This window comes from Hevea brasiliensis, chromosome 10 (genome assembly GCF_030052815.1).
Source record: "Hevea brasiliensis isolate MT/VB/25A 57/8 chromosome 10, ASM3005281v1, whole genome shotgun sequence".
Taxonomy (NCBI): Eukaryota; Viridiplantae; Streptophyta; class Magnoliopsida; order Malpighiales; family Euphorbiaceae; genus Hevea; species Hevea brasiliensis.
In genome coordinates, this window is record NC_079502.1 from 7,609,741 (window position 1) to 7,621,979 (window position 12,239).

Here is a 12,239-nt window from a genome sequence, read left to right on the forward strand (position 1 = left end):
TTACTTATATTAATTTTTTTTTGCTCATTCTTTTTCTTTTTTTTTTTTTATATATATATTACACGCTCAATCTTGAAAGTGGTAACCCACACATACTAAATATTTGTTAATTTTAATTATAAGAAAATGACATATCTGATTATTGAGGTTTAACCTTTTTATATAGATATTGAATATAATTTTATTAGGGTTTAATTGAAAGAAATTCGATTAAAATGAGTCGGTTAAGAAAAATTTATTAAAGTTAGATTTAATTAAAGAAAATTTGAGTAAAATGAGATTTAAAATTTTAAATAAAATAATATGATTATTTTTAATAGGTAAAATTAAATAAAATATTTTTTAAATATTTTAGAATAGCACTGTATCAGATAGTAATATATAATCATAAAAAAATATTAATAAATTATAATTTAAAAATATTAAAATAAATTTATATTAACATATTTATTAATAAAAAAATTCAAATTTTATAAATTTTTATAATAACATTTTTAAATTTGTTTATGAAAAATTTTAAAAATAGAAGATTAAATTAATTAAATAAATACTATTGAAAAATATGAGATTATGAATTTAAAATTTAGTTAGAATTTAATTAATAAAATACAAAAGTGATGAAAATTTATTTATTTGTTGTTTTTATTGTTTACTTACTATTATTTATCAGAATTAATTTTTTTGTAATTAATAATTTGATACGTAATGATATTTAATTTAAAAAATAATTTTGGAAAAAAAAAAAGAAAGGTCAATAGAAATGTTTCAACAGAAGCAGACAAAGACAGACTATTCACAACTGACAAAGACAAACGCAGCTTTATTGTGAAGGTGGTCAGCCGCCATTAACAGTCACGCCGTTAGCTCTAAACCGAAACGGACAACTACCAGAAACAGACCAAAAAATGAAAATTTTAGCAAAAATTGCTATTACCAGTGTATGAATCGTTTCTTCCACACCAAACTGGCTTATTCTATTGGCTATTGAACAAAATTCAATAGTGGAGAAAGAAGATCGTATGTACTGGAACATACAGTGACTTGGTGAGGGAGACACTTGAAACCGAGAAGAAAGTGAGACGTTTCTGTTTTTTACAGAGAGAGGGAGAACATAGAGAATGGTCAAACATCACCGATGGCTCCCGTCAATGGTTTATAAACCTCTCTATAAACAAGCTCTTTCCCTGTCAAAAAGTCTCTCTGGACTCTCTCTAAAAACTCTCTCTCTCTCTCTCTCTCCGTGTGGGTAAAAATCTCTCTTTTTCTTGCTGGGTCGTTGAAGGCTTCTTTGATGGAGCTTTGAGCTTCTTTTGTCAGGAAAAGCGCTCAATTTGATTAAAGTTTTGTTCTTTGCTTTCTGGGTTTCCTTCCAACCTTGGTGGAGAGAGAAATGGCAGTAAGTTTAGCCCGTTCTCTTTCTCTTTTCAAACTATTGGTTATTAGTGTTTTTATGTTTATTTGGTTGGGATGTTTTTGTTGTTTGCTGTTTGGTTGCTCAAAAAATTGCAGAAGAGAAAAGAAAATTTGCCCTTCTGGTTTTTGAGGACCAAAGAGATCATCTATAATATTTGTGGATTATGTTAATTTGTATTGCCTTGATTGGCAATGTTAGGCTTTCTAATCAGGCGTTGATTGTTATATGGTTGGACTGGTTTTCTGTTAATCTGGGCTTGGTTTAATTGTCTGTTCATGGGTATGAATTATATGGATTGGAATTAGTACTGAATTTTTAACTGTACACCTGAATGAAAAAAATATAGCTTTGATGAATCCTTATAATATTGTAGAATAAACAATAATTTATGCAAATTATTAGGTAAATTGGCAGTTTGTCTGTCCAAGTTTTGTTTGTATTGCTTGATGTATTGGCTTGTAAGGGAATCTTGTAATGCAAATAAATTAAACTGAGAAAGTACATGCATACAAAATTACAAATTAGGTAGTTATCAACATCAGGCATAACCATATCACCATAATTGGGAAAGTATTACCAATCTAAAGAGCGTACATGATAATCCTAACCTAGAATATTGTGGCTGATAAGATGTACTTGTTTTGATTTGGTTTGTGAAAATGCTTAATACACATTTCTGTTGGACCATGTTGGCTTTAAGTTAAAGGAATTTTTTTCCCCTTGGACCTTTATTCAATATGGGGTATGCAGCCTAGGGATATCACATCAATGAGATAAATGAATTGCATAATTTTCAAGTTCAAGTTCATGCTGAAACATTATTGGACATGTATCAACTTTACTTGAAAATTTGAAGTCAGCTGCCCTTGTTTACAATAAAAGTTTAACTTGAGTTCCTTATTTAAAATGTCTTTTTGTTTAAGTTTTATGCAAGAAAACTGAATTTGCCTTTATATACACCTGTTAGTTGTCTGATATATCTTATGTTATTGGAGGGCAAAATGTGATTTCATTTGGGCATGTTAGGGTTATCATTTTTTTTAAATTGCAAATGTGCATGGTAGCTGCTTCATCATCTTCTTATTATTATTGTTATTGTTATTATTTCAAAATACACCTCGTTGGTTTATTGGCTGTGAATTTTTTTGCGCGTAGAACTGTGAAATTTGATAATCAAAAGTCTTATATCCCTTTGGTGCATGGATGTCTGAACTCTTTATAGAATACAATTTCTATAGGTATTGAGGAGAAAACAAGGGTTCTTTTTTTTTTTTTTTTGTGTCTAATGAAAATAGTTCTGCCTTGTAATATCTATTGTCAATAGCAAACAGCATGCCCTTTAGTTACATTTCTCTTTTAACATAAGTGGCATGCTTCTTTTCCTGGTTTAGTTTTCTGTATTCACAACTGGAGCCAGGGGACCTATCGCCTTGTTTCATTCACAGAAAGATGAGAGGAAGAAGAGATGGCATAAAAGGGGTTTCTCTTAGACACTTGTATAGTTTACTTCTTTTATCCTCTCAGTTCTTTTATAAGGATTAAAGAACATGTAAGAGTATGACAATTTTTGTGTTGTGTTAGAGTGATGATTGCTTGATTAGTATTTGATTTGATTGTTTAGGGACTTTAGGTGACGGTTACTTGATTAGTATTTCCTCTTTTATTTGTGAATATTACTTGATTAGTATTTCCTCTCTTATTTGTGAATATTGGTTAAGTCTAGACGATTGGATTCATTCCTATGCTTCACTAATTAGCAAAAATAGTATGTACTTTGGTAAACATGTTCTTCACTATTTATTTGATGGTTCTTTTTTCGTATTTGTTGAATTATGGAATTTCTAAAATAAGATAGCATCTCGGCTTTGGTGATTGGTATGGTTGTCTTTCCATTTTTGGTATTTTTCTGTTTCTGAGTAGTCTTAAGTCATTTGGCATATGTTGACAAAAGGTTGGATTATCATTTTCCTCCTAAAATTTTATGGTTTTGATGTTAGGGTTGTGTCCATGGTAGATGGTTATTGATGATCTCTTGTGCACTCAGTTTGTCTTTTTTTGATGTTTTATAACTTTGTTCTAGCAAAGTACCATATAAATTTTACTGGGTTCAAATAGTATATAGCCTATGGATGTGCGCAGAAGAACTTGTGAATCCCTATTTTTCTCAGCCTTAATTTTCCTTAGAAATTCTTTCATACGAAACTTCTTTTTGTTAAGAAGATGATGATTGTTTCTCTTCTAAGAGGATAACTTTTAAAGAAAGTTGAATTTTTTAGGCCTATGGGTTAAAGTTGGTTTGGTTTAGTCCGATGGTCCAACTGTAAGAAACACTGCTGGTGATTTTTCTGGAATGTCAATAATCAGCGATGCAACTGAAGGTTAGTTGAAATTGTCAAACTACCTCAAAACTAAAAATTAATGAAGGCATGAAATTGACAAGATTTACCATTGTGTTTCCCTATAGAAATTTATAATAAAAATATGGAAGTAGATCAATGATTTTGGATTGGATTTCCATACATCACCAAGGGGGCTGGGGGATGACTTATTTTCTTTTTAATAATTTTGAGTTTGCTGTAGTTATGCTTCTCCTCAAGCAAAGCAAAGAACATCATTCTTATATGGTATAGGTACTAGGTCAACATAATACAGATATTAGCAAAATAAGAACGGTAGCAAGAATCCAAATGCACAATGGGCAAAAGGGTCAAATGAAAGGATTGAGATGGTATGATTCAATTCAAGATTATAAATTTTATTAGTGGTAGAGAGAGAACGAAGATACATGCAACTGTGAACTTCAATTCATAAGTTCTCTAAAATTTAGCCCTTTGTTGATGCATTTTTGTCCTGGTTGCTAGTTCGCTACCTCTGAGGTGAAGCATGGATAGTGTAGATAGACCACGTATCTATCAGAAGGTGAATAGACTAATTACGCTTCACGGTGCACAAGCATACTTGATGTGTAGACGAAGGATTAGTTCTTTTACTATATTAGATGGATTTCTTACATTGGTCGTGCACTTGTAATTCTAGCTAAAAGAAGGTATTCATATGTTGACAGCCCAAATTTGGTCAAGTACAGTTAAAATGGTACTTGTTTAACAATTGAGTTATAATTTTGTCATCTTGATCCCTAATTTTAGTTTGATTTGTTTCTTTAACCATTTCTAATGTTACACTGATGAACGAATTTAGTTTGGAGACCGAGCTATATTAAGTCCTACATCTGTTGGGTATTGGAGAAAAATGCTTCATATGTGAATTGGGTAATCCTCCTCCCACAATTTGGCTTTGGGTTGGAGTTAGGTTTGGTCCATTTTATCAGCATAGTATCAGAACCAATCCTAGTCTCAACATTGTGTCACCAATAAATGCAATTCTGCAAACTTCAAGCTCTTGATGCTCAGTCCTGACCTCCTAGGCGTGAGAGGGGTGTGTTAAGTGCCACATTGGCTGGGCAATCCTCTTCCCACAAGGTGACTTTTGGGTTGGAGTTAGGCTCAGTCCATTTTATCAACATGCTGAAAGATTTTCAGGGGCCTAGAATAGGAGATATCTATTGAATTCCCTGGATAGAAAGCCTGACTTGTTTTTCTTTTATTGGTTTTTCTGATAAGCTATTTGAAATCCTGAAGAGGACTACACAATCATAGATTGCATATTAAAATACATGTTACTTATCCTCATCAGTACCTTTTTCTCCTTTTCAAGCTAACCGTTCCTGCTGACAAGAAAAACACAATCTCAGCTCAAGTTCTGATGGCACAGATGTGTGGAGTTGTCATCAAACTACAAGTTGAAGTAATATTGATATGTATTTTACAAGTACAGACATGAAATGTCTAAAAGCTAATTTACTAGATGGTGTTAATATTATTGTATAATCTCAGTTCAAACATATTTTCTAGCTATAATTTATTTTAAATTTTATTTTTTATGCATTTATGCACACCATTTCCCATAAAAATATAACATATTCAATCATGCATTCCTTATTTATTTTTTCTCCTTGCTTGCAACATTTTTCCTTCAATAGCAAATAAGTTATTCCGGCCTAAGTTGAGCTGTGAGCATGATTTGAATTGTTTTATTTCTGAGGCTTGTAGAGAGATGTAGTAGTTTTAATTTTAAATCATTAGCACAAACAGAATAAGACATGAATAATGTTCTGCATTGGTGGAATATGGCCTATATCATATTCTGCACTCTGGAAATAATATGGTTGTCATGGTGGCGCAATGCATTGCAGCCTCTCTGGCTCTTTCATTTTCAAATATTTGAAGCTACTTTGTACATGACTCACTGATCCTGGTAGATGAACTGTTATATTTTTTCATTGGTGAAAAAATAGTTTCTCTCTCTCTCTCTCTCTCTCTCTCTTTTTCTTTTCTTTTTTTTTTAATTTGTATTCTGGTAGGTAACAATATCTTGTTATTGTGGCAGCAACGTTCACATGTGCCAAAGTTTGGCAATTGGGAAAGTGAAGAGAATGTTCCTTACACAGCCTACTTTGAAAAGGCTCGAAAGGGTCGAGGTGGGGGGAAGATGATAAATCCAAATGATCCCCAAGAGAATCCTGATTTAAGCTATGATTATGCAGCTCCAGCTCAAGTTCCCCCTTCTGGAGGCAGAGTTGTATCAGAGGAACCAACAGGGCAGGGAGCTGTTAGACAAGCACATGAGCGTCAAAGGAGCAGGGAAGATGGTGAGCTCAGACGGTTTACTGAGTCTCCAGCACGCCATGATAACGTGAATCGGAGAGCTAGCAATGAGCCAGCACCCCAGCGTTATGGTGGCCGTGGAGTAAGCTATGGTGAAACCCACAGACGAACTGGAATACAAAGCGTACAAAGCATTGGGTCCGATAACAGCATGGAGCATTCCCCACTCCATCATAAGGCCAAGATCTCTGGGAGAGGTAGTGGGGCTCCATCTCCTGCTTGGGAAGGAAAAGGTTCATCTGACAGTAGCTATGGTACTCCTGGAAGATCCCGGTTGAAACCAAAAGGCGATGAAAGTGTAATTCTTCTTTCTTCAGCCCCATACTTTCATTATTTAAGTAGTCATATTTGAACTTGGCTTTTCTTGTTGACAATCTGACCTTTTCCTTTTGGGACAAATTTGCTTCTTAAGGCTACTTTTATGTAATGCCTTTCCTCTTGTCAATACTAAATCCTATACAAGGAACAAGGCTTATAATGAATTAATTTTTTGTTTTATTTTTCTTGGGTATCTTAATCTCTTACTAAAATTTGTTTCTGTCTGTTGTTTCTGACGTGACAGCCTGATAAGGGTGCTGCTGTTCCAAAATTTGGTGAGTGGGATGAGAATAACCCTGCATCTGCTGATGGCTATACTCACATTTTCAACAAAGTGAGGGAGGAAAGGCAAATTGGGGCAGGTAAAGTGCCTGGCATGCCAACTGAGTCATCTATGAGCAATGCTCGCAAGCAAACCCCCAGCAACAGCTCCAAGGTATGCCATCACTCTTTGTCTATATCTAATTGCACTGGTTCACATACTTGCCGATTATCTTATCATCATATGTGTTTTATTTTTTTATCTTTTTCAAATTTTCAGAGTTGCTGCTTTCCTTGGGGCAGAAAGTGATGTCTTGAGTACATTTGTGAAAAATTATGAGGTGTGTGGAACTTGTAAATACATTGAAGGCTCTCTTCACGCAGAGTAACTTCGAGTATATTCTCTCTATTTGCTTGGCATTTTGTGATGATAAGCAGTGTTTTGCTAGAAATGTGTTCCTGTTCTTTTTGGTTTATAGTTTCCACTTACTTGCAGATACAAATTCTTTAATTCTAATCTAGATATTATGTTTTCCTTTTTGTCTTGCTCTTCCATTGATTTTGAGAGATACATTGATGAAAACAGCAGCCTTGCGTCGTCCTACCAAATCTTTACAAGTATATAAAATTTTCACTTTTCACAGGCTTGTTGATGTTCATATTTGTGGTGAAGTGCTTTGCCACAATCTATGGCACAAACTCGTGACGCATCGCGACTCAAACAGGGAAATATATGTGCACTTGGGGCAAAAAATTTATGTTTCTGATGAACTTAGTTTGATCTGGATGTGCCATAACCATATTGAAAGAATTAAGAGTGATAAAAGTAGTGAAGCTTGGCAGTATAGCATTTTCACTTTAGAAGGGTCAAGTGGCCTCAAATTGAATAGTGCAATTGAGAGCTCAAGAGTTTGTTCAGTAATCACTAGTGTTGGACTTGGAATTTCATTAGTCCAAATGCTTGTAAAACTAGTATGTGTGGTAACTTCATGGCTTTAAATTTCTATCTTCCCTTATGATCAAATGAATTCTATGAAATTTATAGAATTAATTTGCATATTTGATTAATGAAACTTGGCTTTTAATTAAATGATGAATACTTGTTAAAACTTTAATTTTTGATAACATGTTTATTTAATTTTAATTGAGATTCAAATTCAAATATTACAATCTTAAAAACTATTGAGTAGTACATAAATGAGTATAAATTTTAAAAATAATACTCGTTTTGAGTTTTAAGTTAGTATTGAATATTTATTATTTGAAGATATTTATATAAATAATTAATTAAATATAAAATATATATTTTATAATAATATTTATAAATTTTATATATTATACTTTAAATAAATATAATAAAAATATATTTTATATAAATTATTAATTAAAATATATAAAAATATATATATAATTAAAAAATTTAGGTATTACCCAAATAAAGATAATAATAATAATTGAATTTAGAATTAATTCAAATAATTTATGATAAATTTAATCAAATTTAAAAGAAATTTAATATTAAATATAATAATTAAATTTAAATTTGGATAAAGTAATTTTTATGAATATCCTATGCTCATTACTTAATTTGAAAATTAATTTCAGAAAAAGTATATCCTAAAATCGATATCAGTTTTAGCTGGACCGCACATCTTATGTCAACCATCGGATGAGCATACTTTTGGTTAAACATGACGAGTTTTTAAGATGTTGACCCAATAATATATCAGGCCGACGCCGTACAAATACAAATAATAAGCTGGCGCCAAAACCTGGCGCTAAGTTGAAAATTTTAAATTTCATAAAACTAACGGTGAATTCAAAATCAAAACCACACTCTTAAGATAATTCCTTTCAAAAACACACGCACACTCTCTCTCTCTGCGTAAGATCTGGATGTTAGAGTTGAAAGGAACGGAGGGTTTCTCATTTTATGCACAAATCTCAGGTACTCCACCTCCATCTCTACCTCTAAAATTCAGTATCTTTTGTTCATGGGGGTTTCTATTTTAGTCCATTTCAGCTGCTATTATGTTGTTAAATTCGAAGCAGTTTCTGGGTAATCTTGCTTCTCTCGTAGTTTTAATGAAATTGAGTTATTTTTTAGCACTATCAAACATGACCCAATTCAACGCATTCTCTGAAGTTGCCCTTTTTTCATCTTCCCCTAAATTTCTCTTGGCTTAATTGAGCAGTTAGGGCTTAAAATTCAAGAAAAATGAGTGGATTATGACCTACCCATGTTGATCTCAGCTCTAATTTTCAATTTGAGCATCTGAGATCAGAAAAAGGACAGTTTCATATCCAGTTTTAGCCTCTTAAATATCAATCTTTTCTCTGTATTTGTGGCGCCAATTGTTTAATTATGGTGAGAGAGCAAAGGTTAGAGTCTTTTTACACTCGCCTCCGCGAATCAGTCTCGGCTTCATCACTCTCTCCTCTGCTTATATTTCCCTCAACTTCCGATGTTGATTCACTATGTGCTCTTAAAATAATATTTCACATCCTTGAATCTGATTCTGTCCGCTACTCTTGCTATCCCGTTTCTTCTTTTCAAGAAATTCATAAATATGCTGGCCCTGATCTGACTTCACCTTCAAGTGAACCCATTTCAATCCTCTTAATTAATTGGGGTTGCCAGCGTGATTTGCGTAGGTTACTCAATTTAGGTCCAGGGGCGCGTGTTTTTGTCATTGATAGTCACCGCCCCATCCATTTGCATAACCTGAGCGAGCAAAATGACAGTGTGATTGTGCTTTACACGCATGATGATGAAAATCAAGCTGATTTAGCCTATGATTTTGATGTTTCCGCTTTGGCTAATGCGAGCGAGTTGAATAGTGATGATGAGGGTGACGACAGCTCAGATAGTGAAGAGGAGGAAGACAGTGAAAGTGAAGGTGAAGAGGATGGGAGTGGGGAGTCAAGGAAGCGAAGGAGGGTTTCAAAGGAGAAAAAAGATGATCCAGTTCAGCTTTTCAGGAAATTAAAGAGGGAATATTATAACATGGGTACTTTCCATGGAAGGCCCTCAGGGTATTTGATGTTTGATTTGTCACATTCTTTGAGGAAGAACACAAATGAATTGCTTTGGTTGGCTTGTGTTTCACTAACTGATCAGTTTGTTCATGAAAGATTAACGGATGAGAGGTATCAAGCTGGGGTTATGGAGCTTGAGCAGCATATCAACAGTTCAGGTAATTTAGAGGCTGTTTCTATGGTGACTCTCAAAGATGGAACAAAGATTCGAGCACCTGAATCATCAAGGATAGCATATGAAGATGAGCCAAGACTTATGTTGTTAAGGGAGTGGAATTTGTTTGATTCGATGTTATGTTCTTCATATATTGCCACAAAATTAAAGACATGGAGCGACAATGGAATGAAGAAGCTGAAGCTCCTCCTTGCAAGAATGGGATTTGCGCTTGTGGATTGCCAACAGAAGTTTCAATACATGAATCTTGAAGTAAAGAGGAAAATGAAAGATGAATTTGAACGGTTTTTACCTGAATACGGGCTTACTGATTTTTACTACAGGAGTTTCTTGAGGCTTCATGGGTATAGCTCCAGGGTTTCTGCGGCAGATGTGGTCTATGGGGTGACAGCATTGCTCGAGTCATTTGTTAACTCTGATGGCTCTTGTGCTTCTAAGCAGTTTGGAGAGGCATATGATGCACTCTCCTTGAATAATCTTGACAAATTGAAAGCTGGAATGCAACAAGCGATCAAGGTACAGCGAGCAATTCTTAGACAAGGAAGTACAGCAATCACAAAAAGTGGTTCTATCAGAAGTGGAAGGAAGTTCAGATGGGTAAAGCTTGAGGATTCAGTGGATACAAAGTTGTTGGGATACCCACAGGCTTTGACTAAATTCTGCTATTTTCTAATGGATGCCTTGAGAGAGAAAGGAGCTAGAGCAAAGCCCTTGCTTTGTGCATGCTTATCACAAGAGCCAAACAAGATGTTGATTGTTGGGGTTTGTGGAAAACCTCGACTTGGAGCAGTTCAAGGAAATGCCTTTGGCGTTGCATTCAGAAATGCAGCTGAGGAGATTGGAGCTGAGTTCTTTCATGAGTTGTTTGAATCTTCATGGATTGTTTTAGATAAAGGTGCAGTTAATAATTTTATGATCAGATTAACTGAGAAGCTATGATGGAGAACTTTGTCTACCATCTAGATAACTCTCCCTTTTTTTTTTTAAGTTTTCCGGCTCTTTCCCTACAAAATTAGCTGTGTTCTTGGGGAAGGATATCATCTATGTTTGTCTCTGAATTTCTTAATCCTGCCATGTTTGAAATGACTCATAAATGCGAAGTCAGAATTGATTTCAGTCCAAGAATTTTTTTCTTTCTTTATTTTCTTCTAAAAAATTAGTAATTTTTCAGTGCAAAGTTTGACAGAAACTGCCACTTTTGTAGTTTTTTTTTAATCGGAAAAGAAGACTTCATTGATAAAAACACGAGTCAAAATATAAGCCCATGCATATATTGATCCCCACTATAATTTCAGTAGTCAAGCATGACCAAAGTCCAACAACTAAGAAACTTATTATAATTGGGCAAAGGATTCGAAAGAAGCTTTAGACCCGGCACACCTGAAGCTTGATGATGCCCTAGTCGACGCACTAAACTTTTAACTTACAGCATTAGGAGAAACTCACAGTCCATAACAAGATTGTCAAAGAACTTTATTAAAGAAGCAGAGCTTCCTCAGGAAAGATGTCTCCTTCACAGCAAGTAAACCAAGCAAGCTACAACAACTAAAAGAAAGCTAGGACCCGTGTATATGATGGTGGGAAATCGCGAGAGGGATGACAAAGCTCAGGACTCTCAATCTCATGTAGCCCTTAAGAAGATCGGTGCCCAAGATGAACTACAACCGCTTATTTGAGATGCCATCCAAGTAAGGAAACTCTTGATGCAATATGCACTCACATACAAAACAAAGAAATAGAACAACAAACTCCATCCAAGGAGGGAAACTAAACTTCGGATCTGGTAACAGCACTACAACAAAAATACAAGCTAAAAAAAACTAAAGAAAAGAGATAGAGGGGGAGGCTCGACGGCTAAAAGGCCGGACCTCCCTTAAAACTGAGAAACTAAAGATCGAGTTTTTGAAGTTTTAGAGGACAGGGAGAGAATTAGGTTTAGAGAGAAGTGAGCATCCACTTTTGCAGTTCAAAGTCAAGCATTTAATGTGTCTCATAATCCTTGCACTAACACGGTTGTTAAAGGTGAAAATTTTTGATGACATTTACGTAAAAATGTCCAATCTCTATAATCCTTTGTGTTGAAGTATTGAATAGTTTGTATGCATTGAATTTATCAAGTGACGGGGAATTAGGATATTTTGTCTCTCTCCAGTGTGGGTAACTGGGCCTGCAGTAGAAGTCTTTAGCATATATACTTTTATGAAGATCAGAGTCTAGTTAGTGTTGATCAAATGTGGTTAGCATATATTTTTATTTATATTTTTTAAAATTATTTTATTTATAATTATTTATTATTTTTAAAAAAATT

The 12,239-nt window shown here is 34.1% G+C and overlaps 2 protein-coding genes across 2 annotated transcripts; both read left to right on the top strand.

Moving 5' to 3' along the window:
* Positions 1-965: 965 nt before the first annotated feature.
* LOC110672536 (RPM1-interacting protein 4) lies at positions 966-7,257 on the top strand. Its single transcript, XM_021835338.2, has 4 exons — positions 966-1,396; positions 5,861-6,436; positions 6,701-6,892; positions 6,998-7,257. Exons 1-4 carry the CDS (start codon positions 1,391-1,393, stop codon positions 7,025-7,027), a joined length of 804 nt encoding a protein of 267 aa, XP_021691030.2. The 5' UTR covers positions 966-1,390; the 3' UTR covers positions 7,028-7,257.
* A 1,155-nt stretch (positions 7,258-8,412) lies between these two features.
* Positions 8,413-11,064, top strand: LOC110672490 (uncharacterized). Its single transcript, XM_021835282.2, has one exon. The coding sequence runs from the start codon at positions 9,083-9,085 to the stop codon at positions 10,868-10,870; it is 1,788 nt and encodes a 595-aa protein (XP_021690974.2). The 5' UTR covers positions 8,413-9,082; the 3' UTR covers positions 10,871-11,064.
* Positions 11,065-12,239: the final 1,175 nt, after the last annotated feature.

Excerpts from the sequence above, each read along its gene's own strand:
- LOC110672490 (XM_021835282.2), top strand. The coding sequence starts at position 9,083 with ATGGTGAGAGAGCAAAGGTTAGAGTCTTTTTACACTCGCCTCCGCGAA.
- LOC110672536 (XM_021835338.2), top strand. Across the intron at positions 6,437-6,700 it reads AACCAAAAGGCGATGAAAGT|CCTGATAAGGGTGCTGCTGT; the intron begins GTAATTCTTCTT and ends CTGACGTGACAG. Across the intron at positions 6,893-6,997 it reads CCCCCAGCAACAGCTCCAAG|AGTTGCTGCTTTCCTTGGGG; the intron begins GTATGCCATCAC and ends TCAAATTTTCAG.